This window comes from Denticeps clupeoides, chromosome 15, assembly GCF_900700375.1.
Source record: "Denticeps clupeoides chromosome 15, fDenClu1.1, whole genome shotgun sequence".
Classification (NCBI taxonomy): Eukaryota; Metazoa; Chordata; class Actinopteri; order Clupeiformes; family Denticipitidae; genus Denticeps; species Denticeps clupeoides.
In genome coordinates this window covers 6,346,085-6,359,929 of record NC_041721.1, presented here as the reverse complement: position 1 = coordinate 6,359,929, position 13,845 = coordinate 6,346,085, and the positions used below count along the sequence as shown (strand labels likewise).

The following is a 13,845-nucleotide window of genomic DNA, read 5'->3' as shown; positions in this document are numbered from 1 at the left end:
AATCCCATTCCTCGCTACCTCGCAGCAGTGTGTTTGTGTAAAGACCCTCCCCCCTCAGCCTCTGATTGGGGAACTGTGAAGTTTAACTCAACCATAGCCAATTATGATTACTTATCCGGTTGTCTCACCCCTCCACTTTTCGCCACAGCAAAGAAAGAACCTGGTTGGACAAAAACAGTTTAATTACAGTCACTCACCACACACCATTGGCAGTAACGGCGTTGTAACAACGGAAATAGTAATTATTATTTTTTCAGTAACACCGTTATTGTAACATCATCACGGGTGGTAATTTCCATCACGGGTCGTATATGTGTTTATGAAGCCTCTTAATGGGTAATTAGGTTCTCACTGGCACTGCACATTGTGTCCTATTAAAATCCTGTACTGTTCCAACAGGATGGGGGCTTCAGCATCCTCTGGATAACCCCACCCCAGAGATTGTTCTCCATTAATCCCCTTCTCTCGCTCTCTTTCTCTCTCTCTCTGCAGGTGTTAAAGATTAATCTCATTGGTCACAGGAAGCGAATTCTGGCGTCGCTGGGAGATCGGCTGCATGAAGACATCCCCCAGAAGCCCCCGCGTGCCATCTCTCTGAGAGTGAGTCGCAGTCAGGGTGCCTCTGCTGAAACTAATGGCTGAACGTGATGGTCAACAGGGTCAACGTTTATCCCAACCACCATTAGTAATGTGGATCCTTTCTATGTGGACTGTTCGAATGTCTGTTCTGAGTTCAGTAGCATGTTGGGATGCTGGGACCCCAGTTCTAGCTCTTATTGATTTGCGAGGAAGGATATCTGCTCACCGGCTGCTCTAATTAGGTTCTACGTGTTTTCTTTGATTGTTGCTCATGTCCAAAAAGTGAACAGAATCTGCACTCATACCCGAGTGAAGGCATCCCAGTCTCGAAATTCAAGGAAACGCTAAGACACTATGGACTAAATTTGACATCACTGATACTCTTGGTACTCCCTGGTACTCTTATTTCAGTACGTCTCACTGTGGGGGTTTCCCAGTTCCTCTGAAATCCTCATCAATAATCTGACAGGAGGTTCCCTGAGCGCCCCGTCATTTGAAAGGTTTGCTCATAAATGCCTAATCATTCATAGTGAATTAATGAACATTCCTCAAAATAAAGTGACAAAGAGCAATGCCACTGGGACCACCAGTTACGACCTTGAACCATTAAAAATATGCCTTGGCTCTAACTATTGCCATTCAAATTTTAATCACCATTAAAGTGGTTATGAGATTGGCAGTCTTCCTTCTTTACGAAGCTTTCAGTAGCTGTACGTACAGTCCCATATTGTGTCACAAAGGGGACAAATGTGATGACACTAAGGGCACTATTTTTTCTATAAGTGCCTAGTACCATCATGGGCTTGTCCACTAGTCTAAGGTCATAGATATTCTCAGGAATTACATGAATAAATGGATAAAACAAGAATCTTTAATGACATTTGAACATGGCAGGTCTGACCATTAACAGTTTCTCTTCTTCAAGATACAGATAACTACCAAGCTCTTTCTTTTTCTGAGGATCTACACCCCATGGTTAGCATGCAGCATTGTGCTTTGCACCAGTTTGAAAATAGTGGCCTAAATATACTCAGAGGTGGACAGTGCCAGCCTCTGACTATTTACAGGCAGTCAATGGAACAGTAAATGCAGTAAATTTTTCTCCCTCTTCTTTATTGTCCTCTGTTCCTCAAACCAGTGTTTCTTCTCTCTGCTTGTCTAGGTGTAAATGATCATGGTTGATTTAACAAATCAAAATCAAATCAAAGCACTTTTATTGTCACATGACATGACACCGATACACATGCACAATTCATTTGAGTGAAATTCTTGTATGCAAAGCAGAAAAAATACATAGTATATGTATATAAATGAATTAATTGTATCTGCAAATGTGAAATCATTATCAATAAACATATATTGTGGGTACATATAAGTCAGTGCGGTGCTAGTTTGTGGTCAGACCTCAACAAACTGATGACCGATTGCTGAAATATTCCAGTAGTCTGCTGGTCCGTGACAAGTTTGAAGACTTTGTCACTGGGGTGACTGAGGTCTTGATAATTTTCCTCGTTCTCCTCAGACACCGCTTGCTGTAGATGCCCTTTTCAGAGCCCCGACTGCATTACTCTATGCAGAGCTGTAGGCAGTGCTGTTTCCATACCATGACCAGATGTTCACATTTCATTTAGTCAGAGTTAAATTATTAACCAGAAATCCTATTTCAGGTTATCTGTGCATTTCCTTGTTATTTATTACAGTGGTTTGTCACCCCAGATTTCTTTACGATGCAGTATAAATTGACTTGCTTGTAGAATACTACATAGTATATGGAAATGCCAACCTCGACTTGTATTATTAGGTTGGGTGGTGAATTCTTTATGGCAGTGATGAAGTTTGTGTGTGCTAAACACATCAAAGATATGTCCATTTCATAATGAAATTTGATGAGTTGAGGCAAATGATGCTCATTAAATCCTTATCTAATTATTGTGTGTTATTAAGGGCTGGGCCTATAATAAAATTTTCATTATTGATGTAAAATGTCAAATTTTGACATTCTGAGAACATTCATTATAATAACCAGGATTTTGAAGCATTGTTCTTTCTGTTGTGTTTGGTAGGAACCCGGCGGCAACCACACCCCTCCACAGCTGAGCCCGTCTCTGAGTCAGACGGCCTACCCAAACGCCGGCTCTCTGGACGTCCAGCACCTCATCATGCAGGCCGACGCCAGACGGCGACGCAATGACAACTACTTTGATGACGTGCCACGTTCCAAACTGGAGAGACAGATGGCCCAAGTCAGTATGGTGAGTGATTCGATGCACCATTGGAGATGTCAAGTGTAGATATAACAATGGAACTGAAATGCATTATTATGCGTTATTGAATATAGTTCCCTGAACCACTTTTAGAAACTGGAACAAGAATGACTACTGTAGCTGCGTTGACAGGGGTGGCATCAGGACGGTCACAGAATAATAATTCTCCCCAACACAGCACATTAACCTTTGAGTAGAGCTGCAACGTATGCAGTGTCTAAGCAGCACTGAGTTTGCTAGCTGGGCATAGGGGGAGGGGACGGAAGGGTGTCCATTGATCCCATGCCGCCAGTCCCCAAAATCAATGTGCTCACCAGCACGCACGCTTGTCCAAGAAAAGTGTTTTTGCTTGTGTGATTGTGTGCTTGTGGCTGCCATTGGTTTCGGTAGGGCCGAGTGAGCCATGGCACTCATTGTCACCTCTCACTTCAGGTTGTCCTTATTGGGCCCATACAGCATTTTTGAAACAATATATCAACATATATCAACTTTCTCATCTGATGCACAATTTTCCGAGTTGAATTGTCATTCATGTGGTGCATGCAGAGCAATAAATCAGGAGAAACATTTGAGATGCATGATGGGAGCAGGGGGAAAAATGGTTGTTCAAGAAAGCTGTGTATTTTGAGCTGATTAAACCTGGAGGACTCACCCAGCTTAATATAGCACTGGTCTTAATGGGGCGACGGTATTACTAGCAGTATTTGTTAAATATGGATAAAAGAGCAGAAGTCCAATGTGTTTTTTGCTGCTTTTGATTGGCCTTTCACTAGAGTTTACTTGACGCTGTTTAACGATTGTTGGGGTTTTGCTTGCAAAACCGAACGTGCAGCTGACTGAACTGTGTGGACGCTTCAATTTTCCCCACTGATTTACTCAGTCCATGCTCACCTGACACCACAAACATCACAAATACAAGTGTTATGATACATAGATCTTTGTATTGGCATGTAAAATTCTATGTAGATCTTAACAGCGTGCTTCAGACCTTTTTTCTATAGTGTGTTTAGTGCCTTTTAGGCTAGGGCCTTTTAAATAATATAATATATTATACTATCCCCTTGTCTTTTTTTTTCAGCAAGGGGAGTGGTGTGAACCAATCACTCTGCGTCCTCCAAATGAAGCCACATCATCCACTCCTGTGCAGTACTGGCAGCACCATCCTGAAAAACTCATCTTCCAGTCATGTGACTACGAGGCCTATGTGAGTTTGTGAAGTGTGTACGCAACAGCTAGAATGGCACCGTCTTGCATGTGTGTTTGTGTGTGGGACAGGGGGAGAAAGAGAGAGCTTAAGCACCAGCCTGTTGTCTAATATTCCTTCAGCTCTTCAGCTGTGTACAACAGAATCCCTCCCTTGGATTGATAGCACTTCATTCTGAGCAATTCTCAAATCATTTGTATTAGCCAGAGATTATGTAAAGTCACTTTACATACCAGAATATGACCAGAGAAATCTGATTTTCCTTTTTTATGTGGGGGCCATTGCCCTGTCTACACCCAGGATAAAGAGATTTGAAATTGGATTGATTGTCTGATGGCTAAGGAGACAAAAACCTGATCTGATTTTAGACTTTTTTTTTTCTCAGGCTTAATAGAGGGATGAAACACTTGTCTGTGTCTTACGCCACATCCCTACCCGACTTGCCCCAGAAAAGAACAAAGAAAGGGATAAAAAGGGAACAGAATGAGCATAGGAGAGAGGCAGACATCTAATGACTGCTTCATGTCAGTTCATATGTGATGCCACACGTTTGTTGTGTTGCAGCCCCATCATTCCCCCCCATCTCTCTGTCCCACCCTCTTCAGTGGAGCTGTCACTGCTCCACCATGTCTCACCATGCTGATTGCAGTAACATCATTATTTCAGTGCCTGGAGAGAATGGTGAAGCGCCACGGCTTAGGAGACAGCAGACACCGAATCAGTGGCCTCAGATAAACACTGCAGGCTGATCACATACAAGTCAAGATAAATGCACATAGATAGATAGACAGACAGACAGACAGACAGACAGACAGACAGACAGACAGTCAGTCAGTCAGTCAGTCAGTCAGTCCTCTTGGCAGAAAGGCACCCTCAAAAGAATAATGTTTCCGTTTCCATGTTTGACAATGGGGGACAATGTTTGGTCTCATCTGACCTCAACACTTTCACCCAGTCCTCCTCTGAATCATTTAGATGTTCACTGGTGACCTTCAGACAGGCCTGCACATGTGCCTTCTTAAGCAGGGGGACCTTGTGGGCACTGCAGGATTTCAATTCTTCACGGCGTAGTGTGTTACCAACTGTTTTCTTGGTAGCTATGGTCCCAGCTGCATTGAGATCATAGACGAAAATCATTTGCGAAAAATCACACCAGCTTGTTGTCACCTTCTCACCCGTCTGCTTAGCGATGCCCATTCCAGCCTTGTGTAGATCTACAATGTTGTCCCTGACATTCTTGGCAAGCATGGAAGGCTCCCAATGTCAGCTTGTCACCTGTATAAATACAACTGGGAGCCAGAAAGCTTGCTGATTGATAGTGGATCAAATATTATAATCTTTCAATGCATTATGTTATTGTTCTGTCTCTCATTGTTCAAAAATAATCATTGAAATTAGAAACTGATCATTTCTTTGTAAGTGGGCAAACTTCTAATTATTATTCCCCCCTTGACCATTTCAAGTCATCTACTAATTCATCTACAAAACTGGAACCTGTATTAACTTTGCTATGCCAGCAAATCCTGCAAGTAATTCACAGTTTACTTGGTTGAGGTGTGAACAACCCGGGGAGGATAGGTTCCTGTATCTGAGCCTTGCTTCCTCTAAAGGTTTCTCCATAGCTCTCTTTTCAGTGAGATTTTCCTGTCGCCTTTGGCCTGCTCACCAGGGGACCTTGAGCACTGCTCTAAGGTGCTTTATGCCAATGTACATGTTTAAAAAAAAAACTGTACTGTATGTAAATTGACTTAATTTTGTGACTTCATTACACTTGAGAATTGCAGTTGTGCAGTGATGGCAGGAAAAATCTGTCTGGTGTCATTAATGACTATCACAAAATCATTCTTCACATCATGGTCCACCTGAGCGCTGAACATTCTCCTTGTTCAGCACACTGTCGCAGTGGCCCATCCTCCCTTCCACCAGATAAACCGCTCTCGGGCCTTTTCTCTTCTGTGCTCCTCTGATGAAAGCTCTGGAGGTTTGCGGTTGAGACCAGGCAGCAGATTGACTCTGACAGTGTGCAGCAGGGAAGGTGAGGGATATCATATGCACATGGCATCCCTGACTGCTGTAACGTACCCATAAAAATCGGCGTCATGATCTCAAACCTTATTTAAAAAACATACTGCCCTTGACCGTCGGGTCAGCAGACACTCCCTACCGGGGTCCATAAATTGGTATAGCTCTCTACTGCTTTACCTGACTGGATCTTGTGATTGTTGGTTTGTGTCCCTCAGTACCTTGGGTCCATGCTGGTGAAGGAGCTGAGAGGCACGGAGTCCACGCAAGATGCCTGCGCAAAAATGAGGGTAAGAGTCCATCCTCAAGCCCATTCCTGTCACCACCTCTTGTGGGTGAAAGTAGGACAGGTGTGCACCTGCTGTCTGGGAATATTCACACACTTACACACACACACTTTCTCACTCTCTCACTCACACACACACAAACACAATGAGGGCCATGGTAATAAACATTTAGCATATAAAAAAACGACATCTATGTAGCAAGACTAAAGCTTAGTGGTGGTCTTCACTTTAATATAATCAAGAGAACACACACACTACAGTGAGGACTGCACACAGAAGCTGTGTTTTTGGACTCTTTTTCACTGGACCTGTGTAGTGGTGATGCATTATTCCTCTAGATGTACATTTATCGATCGTCTTGTATTCATTCAACACTTATTTTAATGTGTGGTGCCAGTTAAACATTTGAATGCACCTTGTTTTTTATGGAGGCTACAACAGTGGCTGTTTTGAAGAATAGTAATACAGGAAATCTATAATTATATACCCAAAATATATTTATCTCTTTATCATCATGACTGCCTTCCATCACACATCATAAGCATCGTTAACATAAGTGAAGTTCTGAACATAGCAACTCTTTCAGGACTGCTGGAAACCGTCCCCGTTGTCTAACTTAAGGTGGTTGAGAGAAGCCAAGAGTGTGAAATGCTGCCATCACAGCAAAAGTCTATATAGCCTCAAAATGTGAAACATTTTTTTAATGTATTCTACAAGGGCCACACAGTGATGCAGCGGTTAGCAGCATGGTCTCATGCCTTTGAGGTTGTGACTTTGAATCCTTTCTGTGTGCGGAGGCATGCTCTCCCCATGTCTGTGCGGGTTTCCTCCAGGTTCTCCAATTTCCTCCCTCCATCCAAATGCAAGCTATTTGGACTGGCAACTCTGAATTGTCCGTAGGCGTGAGTCCTCGCCCTGTAGCAGCAGTGACCCCGAGTAGGACTAAGCGGTAATGTCAAGGGGGTGAATGAGTGTTTCCTATGTTGCCTGACGTGTTTTACAGTGAAGAAATTAGTCAGAAAAGAAATGAGTAGCTTTCATGTCTGCTGTTAATGGAACTCTGGTAGCCTTTGGGCTTCAAATGTGTGCTGCAGTTGACCTGCAGCAGTTATGTTTGCCGTTGACAACATCCATGACAAAATGTTGATCTTCACTGATTCTGCAGTGTTGTTATTCCATCACACCACAGTGCTGTTACTGGATGCGGGTCAGAAGCAGTTATCAGACAGCAAGGGTCTGAATGCTAACAAACCCTCTGCTGCTCACGCACTCTGTACCCTCATTCTCAATCCTGACAGTGGTCTGCAGCCCTGCAAACATGCTGATACAGATGAGAGCGAGGAGACTGTATATGAGTTTCAGTAGTCAGAGCCCATGCTGACAGTGTGAAGCACAATTACATTATCAATGTTTTTTTTTTACTGTTATTGTACATTTTTTCAGATATAAAGTTTAGATGAGAACATGTTTCATATGTTATATCTGCATAAATAATATACATAAATATGTCAGGCTACGAACGTAAATTTATACAGATCATAAGTCATGTATGTGATGAGTGGGAATCCAGGAATCAGCAGCACAGTTTATACATTAATGCACCACCTTGTGCTGATCTCTCCTGACCTCTCTCTGTTTTCCAAGAAGTCTACGGAACAGATGAAGAAAGTACCAACTATTGTCCTCTCCGTTTCCTACAAGGGAGTGAAGTTCATTGATGCCACAAACAAGGTGAGAAAAGTAAAGCCTTCATTTTATTTTTATATTTCAATAAAAAATATGTGAAAATATGATATAGTTAATAAAGGTATCAAGTAGTTGTAAAGTAATACATCTGAAATAAAAGCGTTTTTTACCATTTAAAAAGCTCTCGTGGTTCTTGATGTTCTTAATTTCTAATTCCTTCCATACTTAGACTATATAGTGATATAAAATGATGTACATGTCAATTTACATAGTGGGAGCTGTGTATCATAACACATTTGTCTCCCTCTGTTCCAGAACATCATTGCAGAACATGAGATCCGTAACATCTCATGTGCAGCTCAGGACCCAGAAGATCTGTCTACATTTGCCTACATCACCAAAGACCTCAAGTCCAGCCATCACTACTGTCATGTCTTCACTGCCTTTGATGTGGTAAGATGGCTAATTATAAAGTAATCACACTTCAGATTAAAAAAGGCACCGTTACGCTGCAAGACTAATTGATTGTGATGTTCTGTCTGCAGAACCTGGCCTATGAGATCATTCTGACCCTAGGTCAGGCATTCGAGGTGGCGTACCAGCTAGCACTGCAGGCCAGGAAGAGCGGTCACTCGTCCACTCTACCCGAGAGCTTCGACAACAAACCAGCCAAACCCGTCCCCAAACCTCGCGTCAACATTCGCAAGTCTGTGAGTGCTGAGCGACACACACACAAACAACTATACATCTATTTAATGACCTTGTTTTTCTTGATTTATCATCCACTTGCTGCTTTCTTCTAGTTCTGTAATATTTTGACACCCCCTTCCCCCCTCAGTTCCAATTCCAACTATATCTGTACATACCCTTCACATTAGTCTGTGTCATATTTTTATCCAAATTAAGGGGTGCTTTTCAATAGAAAGCACTTTCCAACATGGAACAGTTTTTCTTTTGTGAACTATGTGTGTTAATAGAATAACATTTTACTGAAGCCCTTTCTGCCTTTCTCTAGAATTTGAAGGCAGAATGAGGGAGAATTGATTTCTATCTTTTTGTTTTTCCACTTACACTTCCCTTCCTTCCACTTTCCTTTCCTTCCATTAGTCCAACTTCCCACCTGCATCCTCCTCTGCATGTGCACCATCCTATTTGATCTCTTATACCTTATATCAGCTATTGCCCACCAGCATCTGGTTCATGGGACACATGTATAGTCCCCAATGACTCCCACTGACTCCCACGCCATCTTCCTCCTCCTCCTCCTCCTCCACAAATCAATCCCCATGAAGTTCAAATTCAGGTCTTCTTCCCTTATCCTTTCATTCCCATTGCTTTGCCTCTCTCTTTCCTAATTTTTATAATTACTGTTGCGTGCAGATTTAATCAGTCGCATGTGAGCCATCAGCTGTTTTCATTTCATTTCCTGCACCGTGTTGTACCTCAGCGTGCAGCTGCAGCTGCTGTTCCGACTGAAAAGCCGAGAGGATTAAGATATTTAATATTAATGCCTTCCCATATGCAAGACCTAGATAAAGAAATCCAAAGATTATCCATAGCCCTTCATAATGTGCATGTGCGTGTGCGTGTGTGTGTGTGTGTGTGTGTGTGTGTGTGTAAACCCTTGAGTCCTCTCAGAGATGCCAGTGTTCTTGAGCGGGATTATTATGGAATATTTTTACACGAAAGTGAAAGGAAGCACCATGGTAACAAGGAGGAGGCATTTGATTGGCTGAGGTTATAAGACAGCAAGAAAGAGGAGGAGGGACGGTTGTGTAGGTGGAGTCTATGCTGGCGTACAGTGCATATTTTCATAGAAATTTGGGGTTAATTGAGGTAATCTGTTTTTGTTTTCCTTACTTTAAATACAGCAGTATAGCACCTCACAGTCCATTGCATTGCTTATTGGAAAAATTATTATTCATTATAATGATATTTTATTTTGTGCTATTTCAATTTACTGGTTTAATTAACCAGCATGCATATGCTGCATTTAAATATGCAGCATGTAACTATATTTTGGCATTTAAAAGTAACCTAAATAAACCCTTTTTCTTGCTTAAACCTGTAAGCATATAAAGGTGACAGCTTTATTATGTACCGTAAAATAAACAATATATCATTATATCATACAGAAGGTTGCCGGTTCGAATCCCAATCCGCCAAGGTGCCACTGAGGTGCCACTGAACAAACCACTGTCCCCACAGTGTTTATCAGTGTCTTAAAAAGAAATAGTACAGTTATAGTAGATCTGAATCTGGACAATGTCTTGCTAATGCTTTTCTGTTGTCATATAAAGAAGGTCCACTAGATGGAGCTGAATAGAAATGATCTGAAATCTTGTGGCCTAAAACAGCTATTGTTCCAGATTGCTAACTAAATGAATAAATACGGGTGGTGTGCTAGCGATACCCCCACTCGTGCAAGTGGGTTGCTAGCGGTACTTTGACTGGCGTGAGCCAGGGCAAATCTAAAATCCCAGACCAGACACAATTTCCTGGTCTCAAAAAAAGGACATGTCCAGGGCCTAGTCAGTCTATGCTAACGCATTTTGCATTTGTCTGACTGTCTCTCTTGCTCCTTTATTGCTCCAGATGGAACAGCCCTCAATGGACCAGAAGGGCCATGCCAATGTTCCTTGGATAGTGGAGCCTGGACAAGAAGCCAAAAGAGGAGTCAACACCAAGTATGAGACCACTATTTTCTAATATACACCCACTGTCCGCTCCTGTGTGTGTGTGTGCCTTTCAGAGAGCGCCCTCTAGAGGCCCCCCACGAAGCCACGGGCCCAGTGACCTGTGACCTCTCTCTCTCCGGCCGGCTCGCCCGTTTACCGTGGCCTCTGCATGATGACGTTGCCGCCGTCACTCTCAATCTCTCTCCCCCCTCGCTCGCTCGCCCGCCCCATCCCTTCACCCTCTATCTCTCTCCCGACCGCGGGCACCAAGAAGCAGAGGGGGCAGTGGCCTCTCCCGTCCTGTAGGGGGCAGTCAGACAGTCAGGCTGTCCACGCGTCAGTCCCTCCACGCTCCACTCCGCAGATCTCTTCGGAGGGGCGATGCACACGTTATTTTTTATTTTTTTCTATCTTTATTTTAGACAGTATCACTTTCGCATTCTCCTACTCCATTATTTGCTTCATGCTTTTATCAGCCCTTTCTGGTCTTTTCCAAACCTCCCAGCTGCCTGAGCGGGGATATCGAAGTCTAATGCTGCTAACAGCAAAAAGACAAAAGTCAGTCTGCAGGCAGTCAGTTGTGTTCGGGTGACCGGAAAAAAAGAGCTTATCCATTATATCACTTTGAGAATAAAGAACCCACTTTTAAGGACTTTACGTTTTTTTGTTTTGATTTGATTTTTGGATGATGTAGCAAAAAAAACCATCAGCATCAAAACAAAATCAGCCATTCTGTTCTTTTTAATCTCAGTTCATCTTTTTTTTTTTTTTTTTTTGGGAAAGTCGTCACAACTGACTTTTGGGCAAACCGGAAAGAGAATTTAGCTGAGGGAACCAGATTTATTGGAATTTTTGGACCACTTGAGAAGACCACTTGAATCTTGTGTTGAGTAGGGTCTATGAATTATTTTACTTTAAACTCAGACGTCGCTCTTTGTTGTCAGATATGGGTGTGCTGGGTTGACATGAAGTGTAGACTACTTTTTTTTGCCTTCTAAAAGCAAACACTTAAGACGTTGAGTGCAACGTACGTTGTGAGCATGGCGGCCATTTTGGATTGATGACGGAAGGGGGGCCAGCTGAGGGGCGTCTTTTTGAAGGACACTTTGGATAAGTGCTGTAATCTCATTCGCAGGGCAGTGCCGGACGCCCATGTCTATTACTCTGGAATGCAAAGAATGTAGCCAGCCTTTAACATGGACCCTCTCACACACAATGCACAAGGACTACAAACATGGACGCTGTCTCGGAATCAAAACAGTGTTGAAAGACGTCAAACGTGACCCCTGTCTCGGAAATGAAGTCACAAGGACTACAAACTTGAATGCTCTGGCACACCCACGGACACACACACACACATAACAAGGACCGCAACAGCAGCCAGCGTTTTCCTGATCTGAATGTAAACGTTCACTGCTGATCCAGCGGACGTTCTGGGAACAGGGATTCTGTGTTTTGTTCCAGCTGCAGTTATCCAGGTGCCTTGGAAACACTGAACTGGAGTCACTTTTTCTGAGACAGGTGTCACACACCAAGGACTGGCTATTTTTTTTTTTGTGAACAGTGGCATGAAACAGACGATCCGGTTTGCCTTTTTTGATTTACATTTTTTTATTTCTTGTTTTTTTCTTGTTTTTCCTTTTATGGTCAATAATAAAGTATGAATATGCACAATGTGAATGGACTCACCGCATGGGACTGGCATTAAACAGATATGTCTAGTGCAGAAATCTATAATAAGAACGGTTTGCGGACATGAGTTTCTTGTCGTGCAAATCTGTATTCATATTGAGAGACAATTTAATGTTTAATATGAGATTATATTACCATTATTATAATTATTATTATTGTGCAAATCTTGTCCACTGTTGTCTTAATTGTTACATTATTTTTATATGATATGTTAAACTGGGTTAGAGAGTTATAGCCATTTCAAAGAAAATTTTAAAATATATTATAGAAATACAGAAAAAAAATGAATGTGTGGACTGCACCACTCCACTTTGGGTTTCAGGTAAAAAAAATAAAATAAATAAATAAATCATAAATAATAATTTCCTTTTTTTTTTCCATGGGGATAAGAATACCTTCAAGCAGATGTACTATTTTAAATGCAGTGTTATCATACAATTGACCATAGCTCTCTTGTACATAAATATTTTGCCAACTTCAATGTTCATATCTGTAATGTAGTTAAAAGATGTTTGCATTACCCTGCACTGGACACATGGTACCAAAATTCAAGTGTCAAATAAAAAAAAAACAGAGATTGTATGGGGAGTGTGACTATGGCAACATGACCGCAAACTAACGTATGTACATAGGCTTGGGCTTCCAGCACACATTTTGTAAGTTTGTTCATTAATTTATATATTTGAAGAAGCACATGAAATAAAACCGGACTTGTACAACCATCAAACTGTTCTGTATCCCACCCACTGCTATAGCTCTCCCACACTCAGGGCAACGAGGAAGCTCATAGTGACATGGGTTGAGACATCACATTGCATTGCTGTTTTGTCACTGAAACATGTGAAGGGGCGTGGCTAAAATTAGGGAATCCAGGCAGACAGCAGGGGGTGAAATGCAGCGCCCATTTGTTTAAGAGATTAATAGAAGCCTCCTTAGTATGGACAAAGTAGCTCCAAAAAGTACAGTGAATAACATATTATGGTGGCCTAGTGGTAAAGATGCGGCCCCGAAGTCAGAAGGTTGCCGGTTCGAATCCCGAGCTGCCAAGGTGCCATCATCCTCACACACTGCTCAGTGACCCACTGCTCACAAAGGACACATTTCGTTGTGTGCGCCATGGGCTGTGCTGTGTATCACAATGACAATCACTTCACTTTCAGTTTTTCACTTCAATCTGAAAATTGCATTGGTAGAAATACTATCTGTGCATTTGATTTCAATGCACAATGATGCAAATGAGATCTGGGCTAGAGAATGATTGCACACACTCATATACACACATGCATCTGACATCCAGATGGACTGACCCTGTTTTTCCACATCATGAGGAATCTGGTAGATCGGTTGTGACATCACTGTGCTGCTCATTGGACAGAGCGAGTGTATGGGTAAACGACTTAGAACAAGCACCAGAAAAATTTCTCATGTTCGTC

At 42.3% G+C, this 13,845-nt stretch overlaps 1 protein-coding gene across 5 annotated transcripts in view; it reads left to right on the top strand.

The window, feature by feature from the left end:
• Positions 1–13,139, top strand: part of anks1b (ankyrin repeat and sterile alpha motif domain containing 1B) — a 155,540-nt gene extending 142,401 nt beyond the window's left edge. For 3 of the 5 annotated variants that reach the window (XM_028955381.1, XM_028955384.1, XM_028955385.1), the window contains 9 exons: positions 493–600; positions 2,643–2,831; positions 3,922–4,047; positions 6,288–6,359; positions 8,001–8,087; positions 8,358–8,495; positions 8,588–8,752; positions 10,638–10,729; positions 11,856–13,139. In XM_028955381.1, the coding sequence (XP_028811214.1) occupies positions 493–600; positions 2,643–2,831; positions 3,922–4,047; positions 6,288–6,359; positions 8,001–8,087; positions 8,358–8,495; positions 8,588–8,752; positions 10,638–10,729; positions 11,856–11,904 (1,026 nt within the window). In that variant the 3' untranslated portion in view covers positions 11,905–13,139. Of the gene's footprint in view, positions 1–492; positions 601–2,642; positions 2,832–3,921; positions 4,048–6,287; positions 6,360–8,000; positions 8,088–8,357; positions 8,496–8,587; positions 8,753–10,637 lie in introns of all 5 variants that reach the window. The other 2 variants (XM_028955382.1, XM_028955383.1) reach the window with 2 other exon arrangements.
• The last annotated feature ends 706 nt before the right edge of the window (positions 13,140–13,845 follow it).